Here is a 26990-nt window from a genome sequence, read left to right on the forward strand (position 1 = left end):
TGGGTGGCCGACTGAGATGTGAACTATCTTGACTAATCTTCAAAGTATTTTTTCTTTTTTTTTTTTTTTTTGCTTTTGACTGATAGGAATTGGCACGATTTACGTAGCTATAAGACGTGGCTAATGTATGTGTGGGAGGGGGGGGGGGGGGTGGGGGGGAATTATTTTGTCAATGTATTTGCATAAGAATTTGTCTTTAAATGGAATTCTTTCACATGTCATGAAAGGAACACTAACGTCTGTATCGTGAAGCGCTGGTATTAAAAAAAAAAACAATAAACATGTTATTCAACCACTAAAGTGGCTAGCACTTGATGTGCTTCATTGGGAGCGTGAACTTGATGAACCAGTGACTTTTCTGCGTGTCCGGAGCCGTGTGACGTGTTGTCTGCGTGCTGCTTGCGCAAAAATGTGCTCCTCAAGTGCTGCCTGCCCCTCCCACTCGTGCCTGCCTGCCACAGGAGGACACTTGAAAACCACCAGCAAGTCGTCTAAATGTCTCTTTTTTTACTACTTTTGCTGCCTTTTCACCGGCTTTTCCAAGAACATGTAACCCCCCCGCACCACTGAACGTGGCGTCGACGTCGTGCTTACACGGTAAACTCTGTCGTGTGCGGCGTTCTAATGTCATCCTCGCGATATGGTTATTTACCTGTTACTAGCTTGTTAGCTGTGAAAGTTAGCGAAGAAGTGTGAAGACACGACGTCTTTTAACGACGAACGTGGACGCGAGCGAGCAGACCGGTAGTGAAAGTCGGAAAGTGTGTACTAGCGAAGAACATATCTGTTATGTTTGAGCAAAACTCGTTCTTTTCGGTCAGCTATCTTAAAAGGACACCCAGAGAAGGACTAAGAGTCAAGGCTGTGTGTTGTTGTTTGAGCCTTTTCCTTCTGAAGTATTCCCACTTTAACCTAACTGTCTTTGCAGCCTCCAGGGATCTAAAGGCTAGCCTTGTGAGAAGATGGACGTGTGAGGAACTCAAAGCACGAGTCCCGCCGTCCGTCACTCGCACAGCTCAGTCGCAGGAGCGGAGAGGAGGACAGCCCAGCCTGGGGGAAGTGGTGCCATGATTGCGGAGGCAGAGTGGAAAGGACCCACGGCCGCTGAGGCCAACAAAACCGAGTCCGCGGCGGCGGGGGGGCACGTGACTTGTAATGCTCATCAGGTACCAAGCGGGGCCTCCGCCCAGCCCTCTGGCTCCACCACCACTGAGGATGAGGATGAAAGTGAAGACGAGTCCGAAATCCTCGAGGAGAGTCCCTGCGGCCGCTGGCAGAAGCGCAGAGAGGAGGTAAGACTCTATCTTGGCTGGACGGACGAAAAGGCGAATAGATGGACGATAGGTAGACGCAGGGGCGATCAGAGTTTTCACGGGACCCAGTGCAAACCCCCGTTTGATGCCCTCTCACCACCCCACATGCGCAGATGGAAAACAAGCATGTCATTACTTCAACTGTCAATACAGTAGTATCAATAAACAATAAAACACAGGCCCAATTAATTGCACTTTGAGTATTTTTACAGTCAAAGCCGCACTCAAGTCATTTTTGTGTTTTGTTTCTCAATACGTTAAAAATGTTTGAAGGTATGTGCTGGAAAAGTGAAAAGACTGAGAACAATTAACAAAGTATTCAGGCCCCCTTAAATGTTTCACTCTTTGTTATATTGTAGCCATTTTCTGAAATCGTTTAAGTTTATCTTTTTTCATCATTAATGTACACACAGCATCCCATATTGACAGAAAAAAACGGAATTGTTGAAATGTTTTCAGATTTCTTAAAAAAGAAAAACTGAAATATCACACAGCCATAAGTATTCAGACACTTTGTTCAGTATTTAGTAGAAGCACCCTTTCGAGCTAATACAGCCACGAGTCTTTTTGGAAATGATGCAACACGTTTTTCACACCAAGATTTGGATATCCTCTGCCATTCCTCCTTGCAGATCCTTTCCCGTTCTGTTAGGTTGGATGGTGAATGTTGGTGGACAGCCATGTTCAGGTCTCTCCAGAGAGGCTCAATTGGGTTTAAGTCAGGGCTCTGGCTGGGCCATTCAAGAACAGTCACAGAGTTGTTCTGAAGCCACGTTATTTTATTTGTTAGTTTAGCTGTGTGCTTAGGGTTATTGTCTTGTTGGAAGGTGAACCTTCGGCCCAGACTGAGGTCCTGACCACTCTGGAGAAGGTTTTCATCCAGGATATCCCTGTATTTGGCCGCATTCATCTTTCCTTCGATTGAAACCAGTCTCCCTGTCCCTGCAGCTGAAAAACACACCCACAGCATGATGCTGCCACCACCATGCTTCACTGTTGGGACTGTATTGGACAGGTGATGAGCAGTGCCTGGTTTTCTCCACACATGCCGCTTAGAATTAAGGCCAAAAGGTTCCATCTTGGTCTCATCCGACCAGAGAATCTTATTTCTCACCATCTTGGAGTCCTTCAGGTGTTTTTTTTTTAGCAAACTCCATGCGGGCTTTCATGTGTCTTGCACTGAGGAGAGACTTGCGTCGGGCCGCTCTGCCATAAAGCCCCGACTGGTGGAGGGCTGCAGTGATGATTGACTTTCTAGAACTTTCTTCCATCTCCCGACTGGATCTCTGGAGCTCAGTCACAGTGGTCTTTGGGTTCTTTTTTTACCTCTGTCACCAAGGATTTACTCCCCCAATTTCTCAGTTTGGCCAGACGACCAGCTCTACAAACAATTCTCGTCGTCCCAAACGTTTTCCATTTAAGGATTATGGAGGCCACTGTACTCTTAGGAACCTTAAGTGCAGCATACATTTTTTTGTAACCTTGGCCAGATCTGTGCCTTGCCACAATTCTGTCTCTCAGCTCTTCAGGCAGTTCCTTTGACCTCATGATTCTCATTTGCTCTGACATGCACTGTGAGCTGTAAGGTCTTATATAGACAGGTGTGTGGCTTAGCTAATCAAGTCCAATCAGTATAATCAAACACAGCTGTACTCCAGAGTTAAATATGAGTGTCACAGCAAAGGCTCTGAATACTTATCGCTTTGTGATATTTCAGTTTTTCTTTTTTAATAAATCTGCAAAAATTTCAACAATTCTGTTTTTTGTGTCAATATGGGGTCCTTTGTGTACATTAATGAGGGGGAAAATGAACTTAAATGATTTTAACAAATGGCTGAAATATAACAAAGCGTGAAACATGTAAGGGGGTCTGAATACTTATAACTGTTTTTCACCATCTCAGCTTCCTGGATTTTTTTTGGACGCGGCTAAAACAAACCCTGTGAAGAAAGCAGACTGGGGCATTTACTTTCTGGAATGAGGCCACAAACTCATGAAGACGCAACCATTATCATTCATACCTATTGACAATTTAGAGCAGGGCTGTTGAAACCTCTGTGCTCGAGGTCCGGACTTAATTTTTTAAATGGACAGGTCATTCATAGATCAAGTTAAATAAATAAATAAAGGTAAAATGTATATAAAATACTCTATGTATTTTCATGTTAAAAGTATTATTTCCAATTAATGTAATTATAATAGTTAGCCAATCATTTATCAACAACAAAAACATTTCTTTTATCCATGTATTGTGGTTATTGTTGTTGTCATGCAGTTAAAATCGAATCTTGTGATTGATTTATTCTTAGGTGAATCAGCGAAATGTTCCCGGGATAGACACGGCATACTTGGCCATGGATACCGAGGAAGGGGTGGAGGTGGTGTGGAATGAAGTCATGTTCTCAGAAAGGAAGAACTTCAAGCTGCTGGAGGTCAGGCCTCGTATCACATCAAATAAATAGTCGGGTACAACGGGTCAATTGTTAGTGGTGATTTGTTTACTTTATATTTGCACGATGTGTTCAGGAGAAGGTCGAGGCTGTTTTTGATAACCTGATCCATTTAGATCATGCCAATATTGTCAAGTTCCACAAGTACTGGATCGACACCAAGGAGAACCGGGCCCGGGTGAGTCGTGCCAACTGAATACACGTTTTAGTGTCTTCATTGATAGATATTTTATTCTTATATTCTATATTTATTCTTCATCTAAATTTTCATACAAGCACCACTTCTTCTCTTAGGTGATTTTCATTACTGAGTACATGTCATCGGGAAGTTTAAAGCAGTTTCTGAAGAAGACCAAAAAGAATCACAAGGCCATGAATGAAAAGGTATAACTGATTGTGAATTTGTCATTAAAAAAAAAAGTGCTATCTAATGAAGCAATGCAAGAATTCAGCAGGTATAACAAATGCAGGGAAAATGGTTGAACCTTGAGGATAAGTGTGTTCAACTTTTGACACAGCCCACATTTAAACTTTGTTTGGTGCACCTTTGGAATTAAGGAATTGGAACACAAAGACTGGGATGTGAAACCAGTTTTGGGGTGCAGGAGCACTTAGGAGTTAATTTGTGCTGGATAAGATCTGAGGGGTCTGTCTCAGTGCAAGCACAGACATATTTCCACCCATTACACTGTATGTGCAATATAGTTAAAACCAGATATTTGCATACACTATATAGAAGGACAGACTTTTTTTTCTTCTCACTGTCTGACATGAAATCAGACTAAACATTTCCTGTTTTAGGTAAGTTAGGATTACCAAAATGATTTCTATTCACTAAATACCTGAATATTGAGAGGATTTTTTTGGGGGGGACAATTATTCATTGCTTTCTTCAAAATCAAAAGTTGAATTGTGGATCATGAAACACTCTTAAGAGTTTCCGCCAGCATCTTCGCAAGGTCTTTTGATTTTGTTCTTGGGTTGAAATGGATATTTGAGACCGAAGCACATTTATCTCTGGAACACAGAACCCATCTCCTTCCTAGGTCTGTCACAATAATTACTATATCGACTTATCGTTCGTTAAATAAAATGGACACGCTAGTTTTTTCCGGACTCCATAAATTGTCATTTGCATGCATGTTTGTTTACTGCTTCTTTCCCTCTCCTGTCAGTCAACTTTCTTCTCACTGTGGGAGGCTGGAGTCACACACATGCGCACACACACACGTGCACATACACACACACACACAGAGACAGACAGGACGGCTATGGGCAGCGTTGAAGCAGAGCGAGAGAAGGAAATAGCATGCTCAAAGCTAAGTTTTACGACGGCTGTAGTTGTACAGTTATAGAAAGTTGAGCGGCACAAATAGAATTAGTTCCAAAGCCGAATGCCGCAGCAACGCTGTGAGAACATTTTGGATTCAAGCCAGATGAATGCGGCGAGCCCGCTAACATCAGTGAGCCGGTATGTCAAATTTGTATGAAAGTCGCAACAAAAACTGGCAACATAACAAACCCCGGAGTGCATTTAAAACACAACCATCCCACCCATGCAATTTGGAATGCCTTTGCCCAAAAATGCAAATATCAACGTGACAGTGCAACATGGCGCACACTCACAGGTAGCTTTACTTGCTTTATAGTGAAAGAAATGCAGCCATTCAACGCTGTTGAGACTTTTGATAGGCAGTGTGAATCTTTATGCAAAACAGGTTACTTTGATCTGCTTTTTGGTATATTATTTGTTGTTACTGTTACCAAATTAATGTTGTGACTTTGCACTTTTTTTTTTTCATACCAACTGGAAACTTGATTGGCTGTATATTGCCTGTTAAGGTATTAATGACTCTCTATACCATTTTGCCAAATGTTTACTATTTGTTTAAAGTATATCCATCCATCCATTTTCTGAGCTGCTTCTCCTCACTAGAGTCGCGGACGTGCCGGAGCCTATCCCAGCTATCATCGGGCAGGAGGCGGGGTACACCCTGAACTGGTTGCCAGCCAATCGCAGGGCACATACAAACAAACAACCATTCGCACTCACATTCACACCTACGGGCAATTTAGAGTCACCAATTCATGCATGTTTTTGGAATGTGGGAGGAAACCGGAGTGCCCGGAGAAAACCCACGCAGGCACGGGGAGAACATGCAAACTCCACACAGGCGGGGCCGGGGATTGAACCCCAGTCCTCAGAACTGTGAGGCTGACGCTCTAACCAGTCGCCCACCGTGCCGCCTGTTTAAAGTATAATTATAATTATATTTTTGTGAACAGAGCCTGAGTCTTTCATTTATATTTTGTATTTATATAAGATGTTTATCATTCTACATTTCAATGCCAATGTTCAATATTGTTGAGCATAAAATGCTCTTATAAAGTATTGGAACGCCAAGGTCGATTCCTTAATTTTTGTTGTATACTGAAGACATTTGGGTTTCAAATCAAAAGATGAATATGAGACAAAAGTCATCGTATTTACGTGTAGATGTGTTAAACAACTCAGGACAGAGCACCTTTTGTTTGAAACCGTCCACTTGTCAAGTGAGCAAAATTATTGGAAAAGACATGAAATTAACTCAAAGTAAGTTCAGGGTGTACCCCGCCTCCTCCCCGATTATAGCTGGGATAGGCTCCAGCACGCCCGCGACCCTAGTGAGGAGAAGCGGCTCAGAAAATGGATGGATGAATAATAATATTTTATATTTAGTGGCATAACCCTTACTTGGAATAACTGCATCAAGCCTGTGGCCCATTGACTTCACCAGACTGTTGCATTCTTCATTTGAAATGCTTTTCGAGGCCTTTACTGCAGCCTCTTTCAGTTCTTGTTTGTTTCTGGGGGTTTCTCCATTCAGTCTCCTCTTCAGGAGGTAAAATCCATGCTCTATTTGGTAAAGGTCCGGTGATTGACTTGGCCAGTCTAAGACCTTCCACTTTTTCCCCCTGATGAAGTCCTTTGTTGCGTTGGCAGTGTTTTGGTTCATTGTCTTGTTGCATGATGAAGCTTCTCCCGATTAGTTTGAATACGTTTTTCTGTAAATTGCCAGACAAAATGGTTTTGTAGACTTCAAACTTCATTCTGCTGCCACCATCATCGTCAATAAAGACCTGTGAACCCATTCCAGAAGCAGCCATGCAAGCCCAAGCAATGACATTACCTCCATCATGCTTCACATATAAGCTTGTGTGTTTTGGATCATAAGCAGAGCCTTTCTTTCTCCACCCTTCTATCACTTTGGTAGAGGTTAATCTTGGTCTCATCAGTAAAACATCTGTGGCTCATCTCTGTACAACTTTGCAAAATCCAATCTGGCCTTCCGATTCTTTTTGCTGATGAGTGGTTTGCATCTAGTGGTATAACCTGCATATTTCTTCTCTCAAAGTCTTCTTCGAACAGTGGATTGTGACACCTTCAGCCCTGCCCTGTGGAGGTTGGCAGGGATGTCACTGACTGTTGTCTTTGGGTTTCTTCACAGCTCTCACAATGTTTATGTCATCAACTGCTGATGGTACCCTTGGCCGACCTGTTCGATGTCTGTTGCTCAGTACACCAGTAGTTTCTTTCTTTTTCAGGACATTCCAAATTGTTGTATTGGCTACGCCCAATGTTTGTGCATAGCTCTGATCAATTTTCCCTCTTCTCTCAGCTACAAAATGGTTTTCTTTTCTCCCATAGACAGTGCTCTGGTCTTCATGTTTGCTTAACAGCAAATACAGTTTTTACAGAAACACAACGCCAATAACAAGTACTATTTAATGTTCAAGCAATCAATCTGAAAGGCAACACCTGAGCAACTAGAAACACCCCTCAGTCACATGTTCCAATACCTTTGCTCACTTGAAAAGTGGGTGGGTTCAAACAAAGGGTGCTTTGTCCAGATTTGTTTAACACACCTAGATGTAAATACCATGAAATAAAAGCTGGCATTCTGAAATTCTGTCTCATATTCATCTTTTGATCTGAAACCCAAATGTCTTAAGTATACAACAAAAACAAAGGAATTGACCTTGCCTTTCCAATACTTTTGAAGGGGACTCTGTGTGTGTTTGTGTGTGTGTTATACACGCACACACATTATATCAGTGGCATAAAAAAAAAATCAACAATACTTTCGTTTATCGGGATAGTTTCTGGGAAAATATATCGTCCTGGCACCATCAGCCATCTGGAAATTGCACCCATGACGAACCAGACTTGTGCAAGTCCACAATTCTCTTCCTGATAATCTTATCTGATTTCTTTTGATTTTTTTTTTTTTTTTTTTTTTTTCCCCCCCCTGATGTTACACAAAGTAGCAGTGTGTTTCAGGTGTGCCTAGTTCAAATACATCCATAGGTGTGTCTCTAACTGAAATGTTGTCAGCTATCTCATCAGAAGCTTCCAAACAAATTACATCCTCCTTTGGATTTTCCCAAATTCTTTTAAGACATTAGTAATCTTACTGTATTTATGACTTTTAAGAAAGTTAAAAAAAAAAAAAATTGTCGGGGAAAAAAAATCCTCTTATTATTCTGGCATTTAGCAAATAGAAATGATTTTGGTAATCCTAGTTGACCTAAAACAGGAAAAGTTTAGTCTTATTTCATGTCAGACTTTAGGGAGGAAAAGGTTATGTGTCCATATATAGTGCATGTAAATATCTGGTTTCAACTGTATACACAGTACAGTGATATGCTTTTTTTCCACAATTGAACACAGTTCCCATGTTTTATATTATATGCAAATCCTAATTTAAGAATCTTACATTCTTTTGGGTTAAAGTGATACATTGGAGATTTTGTGTGTGATTTTGTGCAGTGGTGCACGGTAGATATAAGCCATATTGAAAACAAGCCTTTTCATCGTGTGTGTGCTCCTGACAGGCTTGGAAGAGATGGTGCACACACATCCTGTCAGCTCTCAGGTTGGTCACATGTTCCTCCATTATCATGGTCACATGCAGGCAGAGGAAAATAATGTACATGAGTTTTTGTGGTCATTGTCCTGCAGTTATCTCCACTCCTGTGATCCCCCCATCATCCACGGCAACCTGACTTGTGACACCATCTTCATCCAGCACAATGGCCTAATCAAGATCGGATCAGGTACTTTAAAAAAAGAAAAAAAAAGTCACCAGTTTCATGCTCTTGAGTTTGTTTTCAAACCAAGTGACACTCACAGTTTTCAGTAGTTGACAATCCCTTCACATTGATTGTCACTGCATACTTATGTAATTAGAAAATCTATTTTAAACAGTGTACACAAACCACGTGTTGTACTTCAAAGACCTAGCTACCACTACAGCATGTGGATTTTCTACCCAACTCGATAAAAAGTTAACATTGATCCTCAACTTCTTGAATGGCAGAAACACTCTTTGTTATCGCTCGCTTACGGATTCATAAATATATTTTTAAAATTCCTTCTTCTACTCAGTTGCTCCAGACATCATCAACAACCATGTGAAGACATGCCATGAAGAACAGAAGAACTTGCATTTCTTTGCCCCGGAATATGGAAGTAAGAGAAGACAAAAACCATGTTTAAAAAAAAAAAAAAAACAACACTTCTGCTCTGTATAAACAACATTGGCACAAAATGAGGGACAAAAAGTTCCTACAGGTGCGACAATAGAATAGAATGAAAACTGCAACTAATGATTATTTTAATAATTGATTATTCTGTTGGTTGTTTTTTTGATGAATCGATGAATTAGATTTTTAAAAAACTTACATTTGCATCCTTTTCTTTAAACATTTGACATAATTTCAAATTGCACAAACATACATTGATTTTTTTTGGTTTGGTCCGTAACGTCAGAAAATGTTTAATTGTTTTCCAAACTAAAAGATGTTTCCAAATGTTTTATTTTAATGAAACACAAAGCTAATGAGTCTGCTTTATTATTATAATAAATTGCATTATTTACTGCTTTATTATTATAATCAATATAATTATTAATATTTAATGTTAAGAGGCTGAAAGTCCGAGGATTTGGACAAGTTTAAGTTAAACAAGGTCTAAACTTTTTATCAATTACCAAAAATCGATTAATTTGATATTATTTGTTGATTAATTGTTGCACCTCTAAATAGAATAGGCTTTGTTGTCGTTTTAGTGTGTTGCTGGGTTCTGTATAAAAGGCAAAGGCGGATAAATATGGGATCTTTTGTTTCAGCTCCGAAGTGATCTTTTTGTACGTTCTCTGTGTGAGAGGCTATTGCAAAACTTCTGCCTAACTCCACCAGCAGAGGAAGCTAGACAAAGATATAACTTTTTGTGGATATACATGTTAAAATCCCTCAGTAGGAAGTTCAACTCCTACTCTGCTATATATTTGTGTTGCATACCACACAGAGAAGCAGATAACTCACATGCAGACATGCAAGAAAGAGATGTCAGGCGGACAAGGGCGCCAAAACAGTGCAGCACCTCTTGAGCTGGGGAGGTAGAGTTGGTGCCTTGCTCAAGAGCAACCTGACATTAGTCAAGAAGCAGACTAGCATTTCTCCAACATCTATTTAGCATTTTACATTTTGTCCGTAGTAAGACTAAACGCGTGACCCTCCATTTCCAAAGTTCAAGTTCCTGCAGATGAGTTAGTACAGCCCTAAATTGTGATAGGCTAAATTAATTTACTGTCGCTGTGACAATGTCCGGACTATTCCTCCATCTCCCGCTTGGATTGTGGCGGACATTTTTGTCTCTTATTTTTTTTTTTTTTCCCCTTGATGTCTCTTTGCAGCTGTCACTGACATGAGCACAGCTGTAGACATCTACTCATTCGGCATGTGTGCCCTCGAGGTGCTGAAGTAACCCACAAACAGAATGAAACATGAGGCATGCTCAAGGCCAACACAATATGTTAATACACTATGCGTGCATTGCAGATGGCACTTTTGGAGATCCAGGGAAATGGCGAGTCTTCATTTGTGTCTGAGGATGCCGTCAATACTGCCATAGAGCTGCTGGAGGACCCACTACAGAGGGTAAGGCCTTAACATTGTGTGAATGTACATAGACATTCTAGAACGTATTGTATTTGTCCCACAAAAGCTATGAAAATGTTTTTGCAACCTTGTTTCGAAAAGATGGACTGAACAACCCCATTGAAGTCACTAAGCAGCAATAACAACCATTTACTTCCTTTCTTTCTACATGCGTTATGTGTTTTAGTTTCGGCAGAAATCTTTTGCTATAGTTCCCTTTTGAGATGAAGGGCGATTATGTAAAAATGCGATGAGGAGTGCACAGGGCAGGGACGAGTGGTTAGCACATCTGCCCGAGGTCCGGGGTTTGAATCCCTGCTGCAGCCTTCCTGTGTCGAGTTTGCTGGGTTTTCTATGGGTACTCTGGCTTCTGTCCACATTCCCAAAACATACATGGAAGGGCCTTTGAAGACTCTAAATTGTCCATAGGCATGATATTGAGTGAGTGGTTGTTTGATGTCTGCGACCCTAATGAGGACAAGCACTGTAGAAAATGGATGTATGGGTGAATGAATGGATAGAACAGCTTAGGTTTAGCATTGGGTCTGGATAACTTTACAAGCAGCATCTACCATAGCAAGCTTTGCTGACGTCAGTACTCAAGTATATTTGTATAGCCCTAAAACACAAAAGCGTCTCAAATGGCTTGAAAGGGCAACTGTTGACAAAGATCAATGACAACCCCTGATCTAACCCAAACCCCATTTGGGGAGAAAACAAGAAACTCAATCAAACATTTCACCAAGTTGCACTTTCTTCCCAAGGAAATGAAGGGCAACAATATTCGTTAGCAGATTTTGTGTTGTGTGCGTTTTAGGAGCTAATTCAGAAGTGCCTGGATTGTGACCCATGTACAAGACCCACCGCCCGAGAGCTGCTCTTTAACAAGGCTCTGTTTGAAGTGCCACTACTGAAGCTGCTGGCTGCTCACTGTATTGTCAGTCATCAATGTGAGCCCTTGACACACGGACTATATGGTGTTTTGTTGTCGTAAAAAATAAACAACCATAGCATCTGGCTTCCGCCCAAGCAGCTGGTGTTGGAGCCATAGCAGATATTAGCATTTTTGCGTCATAATTCAGGCCCCAGTTGAAAACAAATGTTTGCAGAAAAAGAGATATTGCAGATTGATTGTTGATGGTTTCCAATTGTCCAGACATGATCCCAGAGAACGCCCTGGAGGAGATAACCAAAAACATGGACCCGAATCTCATTATCGCTGACAAGAAAGATGTTGTTCAGCTCAAGTAAGAACACCAGTTCATGATCTTTATCATTGGGTGTAAAAATAATGGCAATGAATTAGCTGTCTTTTGTAAAGGCAGATGATCGGCTAATAATGCACTAAAAGTATTTAAAAAAATGAACTTCCTAACTATGCAAACAGATCCTTTATATATATCTTTGTTTTGTTTGTTTTATTTCCTCTAGGGTCTCACAATTTCCTGCCTTGGAGCTTGATAAGTTCCTGGAGGATGTGCGGTAAGAAGAAAAGTCATTTTGTGATGAAAATGTATTGGTTTAATAAGATTATCTTGTTCAGGTTTTGTCTTACAAATGATGATGCTGTCTTGTTTCTCCACTTGGGGGCAGAAGTGATCTGTTTTCCTTGTTATCCTCAAATGGTGCTCTGACTTTACACATTAATACAGGTACATATCAATACATATGAATGGTGTCAAAAACTTAATTTAGTTGCCTAGTTCAATTCAAAAAAGGGAAACTCCTATTATGGAGATGCACTATGCACATTTATTTTAGAAATATATACTGTATGTATAATTCTGATGATTATAGCTTACAGCAAATGAAAACCCCAAATTCACCATCTCTAAAAACTAGAATAATACATAACAGACAATCAAGAAACAATGAAAATTATGTTTTATGTAGAAACTACGCAGGAATTTGCCCTCTGAAAAGTATTTCCCCAAGTGTTTAATGAATCTAATATTTGAGTACTGAAATAAATGGATTTTTCTACCATATTCAAATTTATTGAGATGTACCTGTAAGCTTCACTGACTTGCACTCAGTTCGTTTTAGTTTCCTTTTGTATGTCACTTGTAATAGGTAGATACTTTACAGAGTCGTCTTTCTTCTGCATTGTCAAAGCCTTTGAAAGCCCATCTCTGTCCCCATCTCCTCAATCAGAAACGGGATTTATCCCCTAACGGCGTTCGGCCTTCCCTCTCCGAAGCAGCCCCAAGAGCAGAATGGTAAATCTCCCATTGTGATTCCTTTGGTGAAGTCCCCCACACCTGAGCCTGCAGAGCTGGAGACACGGCGGGTGTGTATGACGCAGTGCATATTTCTGGATATGAGTGTGGAAGTAGGCATGAGAAGCAAATGTATTCACCTTTCTGTCTGTCTCCTTCAGGTCATTCATATGCAGTGCAGTGGTGAACTCATTGAGGAGGGACCCAAATATCATGTAAGTCTACATGCATATTTGTCAAGTTGGCAATGCATTTTCTCCAAAACAAGAAGTCTATAGGTTGTTTTCTTCTCCGTACAAAAAGATAATCTCAGAATATTATAATGTTGTCGAACATTCCATCTTTTTTTAGCTGACATTGCTGCTGAAGCTGGAGGACAAGCTGAACAGACATCTAAGCTGTGACATGTTACCTCGTAAGCTCAACACACACACACACACACAAGCTAAATGCAACTTTATTTAACACAAAGCAAAGGATAGCTTGGATGTAAATAGAAGCTAAAATAATTACTGTTGATGTTATGACACCATTGCTTATTACAATGGTGCTCTCACATTTTTTCTCACTCAGGGTTAATATGGAGGATGTGTCCATATGTGTGCACTGAGGCATGTGTGAAAGCGAGCGTGAGATGCCTGACAGAGCGTGGTAACTTATTTTAAGCAGACTGCTTCCTGCAGTAGATAGCGTGGCGGAATTATTTTACTTCTTCACCCAAGATTTTTTAATCTGTTAAAAACCCAAATTGAACCCATCTGTTTAGAGCATTATGTATGGTAAAAGCAAAGGTTCTAATCCATATACACACATTTACGTATGTGACTTTCTGGTGGTGTTCCTGTGACAAATGGAATGGAAATGACAGAATAATGTATAACCTCGCAGTGTTAATGGTCAGAATAATAAATGTCGGTGCACACACAGGTATGTATGATGTGTAACGTTACAACTAGTGTGTGAGGAGCTGGCCCTGAGTGTAGACTGCCGCTGACAGGTGTCACCTCTTGTGTCAAAATCTGTCCATCTCTTCACAGCTTGCAGTTTCCTGTGTGTCGCTGACACACTTGGACACTTAATCTCTTCGTGTCTTTCTCACACACACTTGCTTTCTCACATTGCACGTCCACGCAAAGCCAAGCAGTTTTTGCTGTTTTTTTTTTTTTTTAACCGCCATTCACGATCTCAGGAGATGTTTTTGAAAGTGCTCCTCAGTAACAAGTTCATGGATCCCCTTCAATGTCCATGTATATTCCCAGCAGTTTTGTTCCTTTTGAAGTAAAAGCAATAGATTAATTCACCTTCTTTAATCGAATTTCATGTACAGGAATACAACAAGGGCTTATTAGTTTTTCTCCGTGTTTTAGTAAAAAGAAAACTCACAAACACGTTTTATTGGACATATACTGTAGGTATGGTTTTGACTTAACCCAAGTGTTATTCAACAGTCTCACAACATTCTACGAGATCATAGAAATGTACTGCAGGCTCATCATGGGTCTTGAAATTGTTTAAAAGGTTATCAAAGTTTTAAAGATTTGAGAAGTACTTCAAGTTTGGATAAATTGCTCTAAAATTTATTTTAAAATATTCTAAAAAATCAAGCAAATTACTATGTAATTTTCGAGTGTTTTTATTTATTTATTGCATTTTAATATGAGTAAAGCATTATAAATATGTTTCATAGTTTGCTTGTGAGATGTACATCTAAAAACTCTCTTATTACTAAAGATGTAAAGACAAGTTTCCACCTTTGCTATTGCAAGATGACAAAAATGGCTTTTCTTGGAAAATGTGTATGATGCCACAAGTCAAGACAGTAGAGTAGAGATAAAACATCCCTCTGTTTTGCAAATGTGGATTTTAGGTTAAAAAAAAAAACAACCCATCTGAGCAGGAATTTTGAACATATCCTAGTTTGGTGAAAGTGAAGTAACATGTTTACTAACTGCCGGTTTGGGTTGCAGATGAAAATGTTCAAGATTTGGCTGGCGAGTTGGTGCAACTGGGCTTCATCTGTGAGGTATGTGAACTTAGTGTGCTACTGTGAGGGGAAAACGACTGCTGACTCTGCTGCATGCTCTGTTGTGTGGTCCACTTCAAGAACCTGATGCACAATTGCTATTGCATATATGTACACCCACCCACCCAGTCACAGTAATGTATTTTCAGTGCAGCACTGTGGGCAAGAGTGGATGGACTCTGTCTCCACATTTTCACTTAGCAGTACACTTTGGTAAGTTCCATTGGTGAACGTTTGTAGATGAGTAGGTAGGGAAGGTACAAAAATGTTGGCCCAGTGTGATAAAGATGTTTAAAAGGTGTTTCTAGACATTGACGCATTGATTGGTCAACATAGAATAATCAGGAATGGAATGGATAGCACACAAACTGCATCATTTCTCAAACAGAACTCATCTTCTAGTAATAAACAGACGCACACCAAAAAGGAAGAACACAAAATGGTGAATTTCCTCTATTGTTGCCCCTTGTTGACCGTGTCGTTTTCTTGGTATTTGTTAAGTTAATAGGTGGTTAACTACAAAGGAGTATTATGGCCACACTGACAAGAAGAAATTGTGGGAAAAGGTGTAATGTTTGTTTTGTTTTTAATCGAGAAAATTTGCTGTTTTTCAAGAAAAAAAATTGTCTTGAGTAAGGGGGGAAAAAAGTATCGTACTGAGAGAAAAGTTGTAAATTGCAATATTGTGAAGACAAAAACGTATTTTTACGGGAATTGTTTTATTTAGTTTTTTATCAATAACTAAGTAGCAATTTTGTGGCAAAAGTAATTTGAAGAGTATAACGTTGTAGTTTATAGAGGAAAGGTCACAATATTATGGAAAAAAAGTAATTTTATGAACCTCAGCAGCCCATATCTTCATGCAGGCATGCATTAATTTTTCCCAGAATTTATTTTATTTTTGTAATGACGATTCATCTGTTCTCTCCACAGATGGACCGAACCAAAATAGCTTCACTCCTTCAAGAAAGCTTCACTCAAGCTCTTAACCAGCACCATGTGCTCCAGAGCAAGTCTGTTACATTTTCCCCTTAAAAGCACTCAACATGCTGGATTTTCTTTCTTTTTGTAAATAATGAGTTTGAGATTGAAATGTGACCAAAACAGTGTACGTTTCTGTTACATCAGGGAAGAACTTCACAAGTGCATTTAGAATGGACAGCAGGTGGAAGTCATGTGAGGTGTTCACATGTAATGTGTGGTTCAGAATGCAATATCTACCCAAAGACCAAATGATACCAAATAAGCTAGGCTGGGCCTTTCTGCGTCGTCAATTCACGTAATTCCACCCATTGATTGATTGATTGTCATTGGTCTTTTTACACGACAGCACATTCCCAGCTGTTTGGCCATCCTGTCAGGTTCAATGTAAAGTATTAGTCTCCCAACTGTAGTGCGGAAAGCAACAAACGTTAATGTCTGAATTCCTTGTTTAGCAAGCCTTTGGAACAAGAGCACGGTTGTGTTTTGACGTGCATGTTGACAATCTTGCCGAGTTTCTGTTGACTGTAACTGTGAGAGGCTGTGAAGTCAGTGTTACTGGATTTCTCTTGTTCTTTTTTATTTGTCGCTCCACTTTAAAAACCTCTCATCTCACTTTGCTTCTTTTGTCTTATTCGATGTTTTACCATTTTTACCGACAGTATTTTATTATTGTCTGTGCCTTTTACACGGAAATCACACATTTTATTTATGTTAGTTATTGTGTTTAATGTGTAATGTGTGTTCCTCTCACTTAGTATCCTTTCACACCAGCATGGTAAGTATCTGAGCCACTTCGCAACTTTGCGTTGTTGGCTTTTGGCCTTAATTTCATGGCAGATGCACTTGAGTTGAATGACAATATTATACTGTACAGGTCTTGCCTTTGAAATGTTCTTGCCTTTGTGCCTTGGGAGCTTCTGTGTCTGCAAATTCACATGACAAGCATCAAAAACACGGCAAACAGTACAGTCATAACAAGCCATCCTAATAACAAATTCTATTTTGTTGTCATTTCAAAACTATTTTTCCAATAGGAATCAATTATAAAGTAATCTGTCTCAGAGTCACTTGTACAGCTCAGTTGAAACAACTGTAATATGTATAGTCTCCCTTAACTTTGTGACAGAATATACAGTATATCGTTCTTTTTATTACCAGTCTCAATTTATTGAGTTAGCCGTAATGCCTGGACAGAGATGTATGTGGGGGGGAAGAAGAAGAGGACATGGCTAATTTGCACAAGAGACTGCGCTGCCACAGGCCGATGGCTCAGGCGGCGTGGGTCCGGTTTTGTCATTGTTACCTTTAAAAAACAAATTCGTTTCCTGTGTACATTCCAATCTTATTTTGTTCTCGGCAATATTGTACTGAGCAACCAGGACGCAGATACATGTAGCACTTTACAACATCGCACATCTGGTTCCGATCATCACCACTTGTACCCTTCTGTGGTGACATCGCCCAAAATTATAATCCACAATGCCAAAAAATATACTGCACTTTTTAGAGTTTAGTTCTTAGGATTCTTACTGAGCTGAAGTCTCACAATGAATCCACCTCCCAGGTTTTAGTTCAAGGCATTCCCCAGAAAATGTTCGTCGAATTCCAAACAGTCTGACCAGAACATTTGATTTTAGTGGTTCCATTGTAGGTGCAAGAGCTCATATTGATGAACCCGTCCAGTCCAACAACACATAATTAGCCAGTAGACTTAGAGTAAGGTTACGTATAACAAAATGAATCTGTGTATTGATGGTGTTGAACTGGTTATTTTTTTCCTCCAAAGGTTGTATTTGGATTTTGTTTATGACAAAAATGTCATCATGTTTTTGATAAGTGCATCTTGACAGACTGTGCAAAGTACGACTGCTCTTAAATAAATGGGTGAAATCTACTCTTTGTTTGTTACATTTAGTGCACCAATACAATAGCCCCGAAATTTGAGGATATCCCACAATAAATAACTGATCAATCATGCATTTAGTGGCTACAACATTACAGCGGGTCCTCTGTTTACGATGGAGTTCAGTTTATACGGCGGCAGCATCACGTACATTTGTGAATCAGAATGTCAGAATTACAGTATATATTTGTACAGAAGAAATATCTAGGCCTTTATGTGCCCAAGTACAGTTGTAATTATCTTTGAAGTTCTATACATTTGAATTTGTTCATTAAGAACTGTTTGTTTTTAAATTTATTTCGGTACAATTTTAGTTTAACTTGTATGTGCAATACATTTGAGTGGAATCGTTAGTAAGTAGGCTGCAGTTTTGTTTTCCTGAGTTTCAACTGCATAAAATGTTACAGTGGCTTGCAATATTTTATGTTACTGTTTAGGTATAAATGCTGTCTTGTTTTTGATTAACACTAAGCCTACTGCTTTACTTAATTTTAATGTTGGTCATGATTGTGGTACTTGGGACAGCTCAGTATTTTTTAACGTGGTACTTGGTGTAGAAAGTTTGAGAGCCACTGATCTAGAAAAAAAAATATATATATGTGTGTGTGTATATATATATATATATATATATATATATATATACACACACACACACACACACACACACACACACACACACACACACACACATACTGAAACGCATGAAAACGGTGGTTCCGTTCGTAACGTCGTATGTCGGACCCCTGACCTGTGCAACTCAAGTGTGCCATTCCAAAGATGATGACGCTCGGTTTTTACAGCGCTATGTCGTAGTGCACGTGTACACGACTGTGCAGGTGTGCCTTATCTTTCAACAGGTAAGCGTCAGGTGGGTACTGTGACGTAATACCGGAAGTGGACGCTCACTGGAGGAAGCTGGTGGGAAAAGTCGCCAGTAAACTCGGGACGTGTCATTACTCTATTTTATATTCAAAAGGAAACACCTGACGAAGCAGCTATGTGCATTTTTGGTGAGTTATTGTCGAGTCAAACACACCAGCTATGTATTATCGCTTTCTACGGTTTCGGTATTGTTTTATTTTGCCGCTCTTTTGCCAATACAGGCCTGCTGCGGTAAAATGACAGTTTTGGTCAATAAAGGTACAGGGATTCTACCCGCTTTATAACGTGTTTGTATACAATATCATTGATTCTGGTCCGTCTGCTATTACTACCGTACTCCGAGGCACAGATGATTGAACGTGAAAGTCATCCGATGAAAAAAGTAGTCCGCCGTCAGGGGAGTCAATGAGACTGCAAAGGCTGTGAAAACAGATAAGCTTCACTGTGGTAAAACCTTCACATCTCATTTGTAATTCGGTGTTAACGTGTGGATTCATGTAAAATAATTGGCCTACTTTCGAAGGGGAGATAACGGTGAGTCACTCGTCTTCAAATTTTCATGTATTTGTTGTTTTGTTTTCCAATGCCTTAGGACCACTTAGAAGCACTGTACACGTCTCCCCCTCAGCAGTGCAGTTCTTTTACAGCCCAATGATTAAATTAAACGCAAATGGATTGTACTAAAAAGTTGAATACCACTGAATTGTACTTAGGCAGTGAATCTTTTGCATACTCCTACCTCGGTACTTCACTTTGAGAATCACTGTTCTGCACAATTGCAAACTACAATAATTAACCTATTATTAAATGAATATATTAATGTAATATGTATTTTTAAATATTGTTTTTATTTGTATAGTGTTTGTTTTTCATTTGTTTTATTTTTTATTTTAGTACCTCTCAGGCTGTCAATCAAAGCAGCAAAATTACTTTCATATTCCTGGTGAATGTTAAGGATTTAAACAGAGGTACAATTTTTTTTTTTTTAAATAGTCATTTAAAAAAAATGAGAAGGCTGCTCAGACAGTATGATGTCACCCAAAACTGAAAATGATTTTATATATGCTAGAAAGATACAATATTTGATTCAGCTCTTGTGTTTGGGTCTGTGATGGGGCCATCTGCTCCATTTGCACACTGATTGAGGAGTATCTGTAACATTTGCACAACCATCATTGTCCCAGATGATCGCACTCCTCGTCACTTTAAACCGCATACACTCCTTGAAGTCTCAGCGCCTTTTGCACAATGGTCATTGCACCGGACTATTGCAATATTAGTCATTCGAACTGCTCTAAGTGCTAGTGGACTCTGCATCTTTTTGCACAATTGTTTTTTGTCAATGTCTTTATGTCTCCAAAGTGTTCTGTAAATTGACTGTCTGTTGTACTAGAGCGGCTCCAACTACCGGAGACCAATTCCTTGTGTGTTTTGGACATACTTGGCAAATAAAGATGATTCTGATTCTGATGAGTGTTTAGCCTCAAAATACAGTACACAAATAAAAGATGATTCTTTTGTTGTTGTTAGTCATTTGAAATGTGCATTGTAAGCACATTTGGCATGTCTTATATATGCAGATAAGGAAAAGGGGCCGAGGAGGTTGATGAAAAAGGGATTAGCGCTCATCCTGGTGGGCCATATTAACTTCATCCTTGGCGCCATCGTCCATGGCAGTGTCCTGCGACACATTTCCAAACCCAGCCAACAGGTCACCACAGAATACACAGCGACTAACATCATTTCTGTCACCTCGGGTCTGCTGGTGAGTTCAAGTATTAATTCCTGCATTGTTCCAAAATCACTGCAACAATAAGGAGATGAACTTTTCCTGTTTAATGTGTTTTGCTCCAGTGCATTTAGTGGGAGGGGAGGGGGGGGGGGCAGGGCTTTACAATACAGTTACTGTGCTCCATTACATTGTGCTGCCACATTAAACAGAAAGTAATCACAATCGCACAATAACCCACCGTAATGAAAGATAGTATAGTATCAGTTGTCTCTCGTGCAGCGGTAATAAAAGGCAAGTTTATTCGTGTAACCAGTCTTATACAATAAGGCATTTCAACATGCTTTAAATAAGAGACAAATCTGATCAAATGTACTGAAAGCTACAGGCCACACAAATCCTTTACAAAACAATTTGAGAACAATCAAAACAAAAATATGTGGTTGTAATGATTGAGAGAGCATGTCGGAAATGATGCAACACAATGTTTACCATATTTATTCTAATAGAGTTACTATTACTAGAGAAATTCAGTTACTGTGAGTCGAAGACGAAGGAGAGGTGGAAAGCGGCTTCTTGGGAATCATCTTTATTTGCCAAGTATATCAAAAACACACAAGGTAGCCGCTCTAGTACAACAACAGACAGCCAGAGACTTTGAGAAATTTAAGCAGTTTAAAGTGACTAGTAGTGCGATAATATGGAACACTGTCAATTGTGCAAATGGTGCAGATGCTTCACAAGCACATGAGAGGCCAGTATTAGTCACCAACAGATATGCACATAGTGCAGAGTGGTAATCTTATTCACTGAAATGCAAAAGTTCATTTAAATGAAGGCATTTATTTGCGGGCAGGCCTTTATTTGATTAAACACAGTGCCCGTTAATTGTTTGCAGAGAAATGTTACTTCCAAGGTCCATGCATAACCGCCTCACATGAGCAGTTTCTCTTTGCTACAGAAGTTTGCACTTGCTACACGTCTGTAAGACTGTGCTGTTGTGTATTGTTGGTTCTTTTCAACCCAGTTGTCATGCGTGGGTTTAGCTAAACAATAAAGCCCACTTTAGAAAAAAAACAAGTAACATATTCTGGGATTAGACCATTTAAATGGTGTACACGTACAGATTTTTAACATTTTAAGGGATGTTTAAAAAAGAGAGAGACCCCCTCAAGACTTAAAACACACCACATAATGTATTTGTTTATTTAATCTACTGTATTCGGGGTGGTGGGTATCTGGCCGGGGGTGGGGGTTGAAATTAAACAAACACTTACCGAATAACTTCTAATCAATTAAAACATTTCAATAAAACAAATACAATAGCTTACATATACATGAATATATGACTGAGCTTTAAAGTCACACTCATGAAGCTGAGACTGTTTGTGATTCCCTGTTTCAGAGCATTGCCACTGGGATCATCGCTATTGTGGTGTCGAGGAACCTTCGCATATTTAAGCTGGTAAGACTTTCAGGTCACCTTGAATCACATCCTGCACTGATTGGTACCCATTATCACACATTTAAGATGTTGCCTTTGTGTGTTCACAGCACATTGGACTTCTGTTAGCCTCGTTGCTGAACGCCCTGCTCTCAGCGGCGTGCTGCGTGGGCCTCCTGTTGGCCGTCGGTGTGACGGTCGCCCACAACGGTCAGGGCCTGATGCGAGGGTGTAACGACACAGTGGTCCCCGCCAACGCTCGCTCTCCTGTCAGCGCACAATGCCCGTTCGACACCACACGCATTTATGTGAGTCTTAACTCTCCTCCCAATATATGATTATGAGAAGAATGCATAGCATATAAACCAGAGGTAGGTAGTAACGCGCTACATTTACTCCATTACATTTACTCAAGTAACATTTTTGATAAACTGTACTTGCCAGAGTACTTTAAATGCACCTTACTTTTTTTTACTTGAGTATTTATGTGAAGAAGGATCAATACTTTCACTCCGTAACAATGATCGACAGGCCGTTCGCTACTTTTATTTATTCATTCTTGCGTGTGCGTGTCTATTTTTAACATCCATCTTCGACTTCAGCATAAGGCGCCCGTTCCGTCAATCCAACGTGGTCACTAATGTCATTTGACTCCAATTCACCAATCAGACAACACAAGGCAGTCTCGTGACCGTGCACGTAGCCTTCGCAAGCCAATCAAAATGACTCATTCTGGGGGTGGGCGGCAGCCGCTCGAGTGTATTTACTTTACAGACTCCAAAAAAACAACAGCTTTAATATGCAGCATAGTTTGGTCACTGGCCAGACGTGTATATTTCAGCCCACTTCTAACTTGTGAAGAAAACTTGCGCTAAGTTGCAGATGTTTCTATTGTTGTTTTGGCAGTGGATATGGCAACATTAGCCCTGTCTTATGGTGTCGCGCACACACACAATCACTAAGTCTGGTCAGCAAACAGCTTCTTCATGAAGTCATTTAAGTGAATAAAGCAAATCATGTTTCTGTACGGCCCAGTGCATGTGTTGTTTGCTTTTTGGGCTGTTAAAAATTTAAATGGTGGCAGGTGTGTGTCGACTCCCATATATTGTTATTTTATTTGATGTTCATTCTCTGATTTAAAAAATAAAAAGACTACTTTTTACTGTTACTTGAGTCATGTTATTCTAAAGTAACAGTACTCTTACTTGAGTACAATATTTGGCTACTCTACCCACCTGTGCACATGGGCCACATACGACCCACTCCATTCTTTAACAGTGTTGGGAAGATTACTTTGGAAATGTAGTTGGTTAAAAGTTACCCTGTTGACAGTGTAATAATATTGCAATTATGTATTTCAATTACTTTGTCAAATTAATATAACTAATTATGTTTGATTACATTTTGGTTATTTTCCTTAATTTTTAATGAATGCATCAAGAGGACCCTTGGATTTTTCCTCTAAAAAAGTGGATTAAAACCGTAGAAATATTTTCAAAATCTCAGACAAATGTATAGATTGCACCACAAGGTGGCGCTTCGAGGTCATTTTTGGAAAAGTATGTCATGTTTGAGACCAGAATAGCCCATTACCAGAGAGAGCCAATCACAAGCATCGGCTTTAGAAGGAGGAAATAATATGGGAAAAAATCAAATAAAATCTGAGCTTTTGCAGCTATTTTTCAAATGTAACTAAAATTGTAATCATAGAAATTTCCAAAAGCAACTGTAATTTAATTATGCATTTGTCCCCCATGTAATAAATGACAATTGCATAGATTTTCTAATTAAGTTACATAACCTTGTTACATGTAATTAGTCACTCACCAACATTGTTCTTGAATCACACCCACCAAGCATTTACATGGTCAAGAGTCCTGTTTGTGGTATTAATCTAGTTTTTTTTCTCCAATTGGTTGATAAAAATTGTAAAACTGTATTAATGTTTTACTACGCTGATTCTACAAATATTACTCTAGATTTATTACTTGGCACATAGCAACATCTTGACCTTAAGTTTGTTTGTTTCTTTATGGTTGGATTAGATTTAAATGTCTTAATTCCTCCTCAATGCCGTCTTTGTATTTGTTTTTATATTAAATTAATTATATTTCATTTCTCTCACAGGATGAAGAAATGATCTTTGTCTTTATTTTTTTATTCATTCACATTATTAATTGTTTAATAGGTGTATTTTAAATAATAAAATAAAAACATTAGTTATATAATCAATGGGCGGCACGGTGGACGACTGGTTAGAGCGTCAGCCAACTCCACACGGCCCCGCCTGTGTGGAGTTTGCATGTTCTCCCCGTGCCTGTGTGGGTTTTCTCCGGGCACTCCGGTTTCCTCCCACATCCCAAAAACATGCATGAATTGGAGACTCTAAATTGCCCGTAGGCATGACTGTGAGTGCGAATGGTTGTTTGTTCCTGTGTGTCCTGCGATTGGCTGGCAACCGGTTCAGGGTGTACCCCGCCTCCTGCCCGATGACAGCTGGGATTGGCTCCAGGACGCCCGCGACCCTAGTGAGGAGAAGCGACTCAGAAAATGGATGGATGGATGGATATAATCAATGTTATTGATAATTTTTTTTAAATGTATTTGATTATATAATTGCTGAATACATTGGAAATTATTATTTGTTTTACATCTTAGGACACCACCCTGGCAATATGGTTCCCCAGTGCTGTGTTGGCAGCTGCAGAGTGTGGCCTGTCTGTATGGTGCTTCATCGTAGGACTGACTCTCCGGGGCCTGCTGGCCTGCGGAAAAACCTACTACAAAGAAAAGGTGTGTGTATGTGTGTGCTTGTTGGTGTGAGCAGCGATTCGCAAAGGTTGTAAAGTACTGTCCATTATTTGTTTTCTCACACATTTACTTTGGAGTTCCTCATCGTTCCTCTCTCACAGATGGAGGAAAGGGCCGAGAGCTCGCCACACAGCGCGCGCCTGATTGGCCAAAACGTCAACCCAGATGCCTGATGCAACAAAACGCTGGGAGTACAACACTCCATTCTTTTCCCATCCTTAAATCTTAAAGAAGATATAGTTTTGATATGAGTGGGCTGATTTATTTCGTTGAACCCGACCAAGACCAAATGCATTCATTAAATGCAAGTTTTTCATACATAGTATTCAAGTAGTCACAGTAGGACTGTTTATGCTCTCTGGTGAGTTTGCTTTGACTAGTCAATAACATTTCATGCTGAAAGTGCTGTTCAATATGAAGGAACATTTTGTACATTTTGACATCAAGTGTAAGTATTTTGTTTTTGTAGCTTTTCTTTAAATTATTTAATTATTTAATTTTTGTTTTTACATTTATCAAAATAGAACTCTGTTTTTAGTATTATTAGTGTACAGTACATTCTGAACCACCCCTTTGCATTTTGAGTTGCATTCAAAAGACGTTATCTTGAGGATTGTAAACCAGCCATGACTGGAGCATACTTTTTTTGCAAAACATTATGTAATGTTTCATTAATATCTGATAGCTTTATGAACGAGACTGACACAAAATACCTTTGACTGATTAAATTGCACTAATTGGAGATGATTTATTGGAAAATTTGGTTAAGCAGAAACATGTCATATTTCACTATTTAACCAAAAGTGTGTTGATTATATTAACTACGAAATTATTAAATCTGTTTAAAAGGAAAGGGGAAAAAAAACACTCAAAGACAGAAAGGCCTGTTCCTCCAAGTTTTCACTTAGCAAATGTTTTAGTTCTGACATATTTTTTGGGACAGAAATTTGGATAGGCAATTTGATTAATTAACTTATTTTATTTTTTATTTTTAATGGAATGAGTTTAAGTGATTATTTTTTTGTATGTAATGGAATGAAGGAATCGAGCAGTCCAGGGTGAACCTCGCCTCCTAGATGAGATGACGTCATGTTGGTCTTCTTTGAACAGCAAACAATATAGTCTGAATCAACATCGCCTTTTCTGGGTTGAAGTCTAGTAGTGCACTCCATTTAGCCAATTTTCATTATCAGTTCCACACAATCAATGGACATCTTAACGATCAACTAATGTATTATTATGCCCATCCCAGACGGAGCAAGTCGAAAGATTATTATTATTTTTTTTTTATGTTTACCCCGCATAGTTTAATTTTGGCATGAGCAAATGACTAAGATAGTGTGTCATGACGTTGAGTGCATTTTTGTACTCGCTGAACAGTTTTTCATGTTGAGAGGTTCAACCAGTATGTGGGGCAGCAGTCTTAGCATTCACATTCACACACACACACACACATACACACTTACATCCCAGTGACAGAGAGGATCACATCAGATCACCCATGAAACGGTTAATCTAGTGCTGTGCTCAATCGTGTGGAAGGGAATCATAGCACGCAACGCTAATCCTGACTGTGTGAGGGATAAATATTGACATTGTGCTGCCTGATACAATCACTCAGTAATCAGGTCTGTGAGGCCCATGCCATGCCCAATGATCATTTTCTCAAAACTTCACCTCTTGAAAATTGGAGTGTAAATACAGGGCATTAATTTTGAAATGTATTTGCTATGCTGGACTGACATAGAATTAAAGATGATGGCAGGCTAAAGGAAACATTTGAAAGTTTTTCAAATTTGCATTCTTGATTTCAGTCAAAAGACAGCTCCTGTTGTTGCTGCTGTTGGATCATTTCAATAAAAAAACATTTTTTTAAGCATTTTTTTCCACCATTACTTGTCTTGGAAGCATATGTTATGTTTAACTAAACCAAGTTTTTGCTGACATACGAAACTATATATAATTTATAAAGGCACAAAATTCTACATCCACCGATCTAATTAGATCTGGTAGAGCTCAGTTTACAACATAATTCCGTTCATATGCCGGCAATGTCAATTGGGAAACGATGTATTACATGTACCGAGATTACCTAATTTAATAAATTACAAAATGTATGTAATTGTAATCCATTGCATGACTGGGAGAAAATGTGTAATTAAACTACAGTTGCTTTTGGAAATTTCCATAATTACAATTTTAGTTAAGTTTGAAAAATAACCACAAAATCTCATTTTTTTCATATGACTTG

The 26990-nt window shown here is 39.3% G+C and overlaps 2 protein-coding genes across 3 annotated transcripts; both read left to right on the forward strand.

Moving 5' to 3' along the window:
* The first annotated feature begins 437 nt into the window (after window positions 1-437).
* On the forward strand, window positions 438-17864 carry LOC133396996 (nuclear receptor-binding protein-like). 2 transcript variants are annotated; one of them, XM_061667366.1, is made up of 18 exons: window positions 438-597; window positions 929-1292; window positions 3623-3745; window positions 3840-3941; window positions 4058-4147; window positions 8639-8679; window positions 8766-8860; window positions 9192-9275; window positions 10501-10559; window positions 10646-10744; window positions 11562-11694; window positions 11901-11991; window positions 12176-12226; window positions 12899-13034; window positions 13125-13178; window positions 13315-13378; window positions 14931-14986; window positions 15920-17864. In XM_061667366.1, the coding sequence occupies exons 2-18, from the start codon at window positions 1068-1070 to the stop codon at window positions 16019-16021; spliced, it is 1605 nt and encodes a 534-aa protein (XP_061523350.1). In that variant the 5' UTR covers window positions 438-597; window positions 929-1067; the 3' UTR covers window positions 16022-17864. The 2 variants fall into 2 exon arrangements, with proteins under 2 accessions (XP_061523350.1, XP_061523345.1); XM_061667361.1 differs by having other exon boundaries at window positions 12899-13178.
* A 911-nt stretch (window positions 17865-18775) lies between these two features.
* On the forward strand, window positions 18776-26773 carry LOC133397048 (keratinocyte-associated protein 3). The gene is made up of 6 exons (XM_061667472.1): window positions 18776-18883; window positions 20336-20520; window positions 21890-21949; window positions 22039-22236; window positions 24587-24721; window positions 24841-26773. The coding sequence occupies exons 1-6, from the start codon at window positions 18871-18873 to the stop codon at window positions 24910-24912; spliced, it is 663 nt and encodes a 220-aa protein (XP_061523456.1). The 5' UTR covers window positions 18776-18870; the 3' UTR covers window positions 24913-26773.
* The last annotated feature ends 217 nt before the right edge of the window (window positions 26774-26990 follow it).

Source organism: Phycodurus eques, chromosome 2 (assembly GCF_024500275.1).
Source record: "Phycodurus eques isolate BA_2022a chromosome 2, UOR_Pequ_1.1, whole genome shotgun sequence".
NCBI lineage: Eukaryota > Metazoa > Chordata > Actinopteri > Syngnathiformes > Syngnathidae > Phycodurus > Phycodurus eques.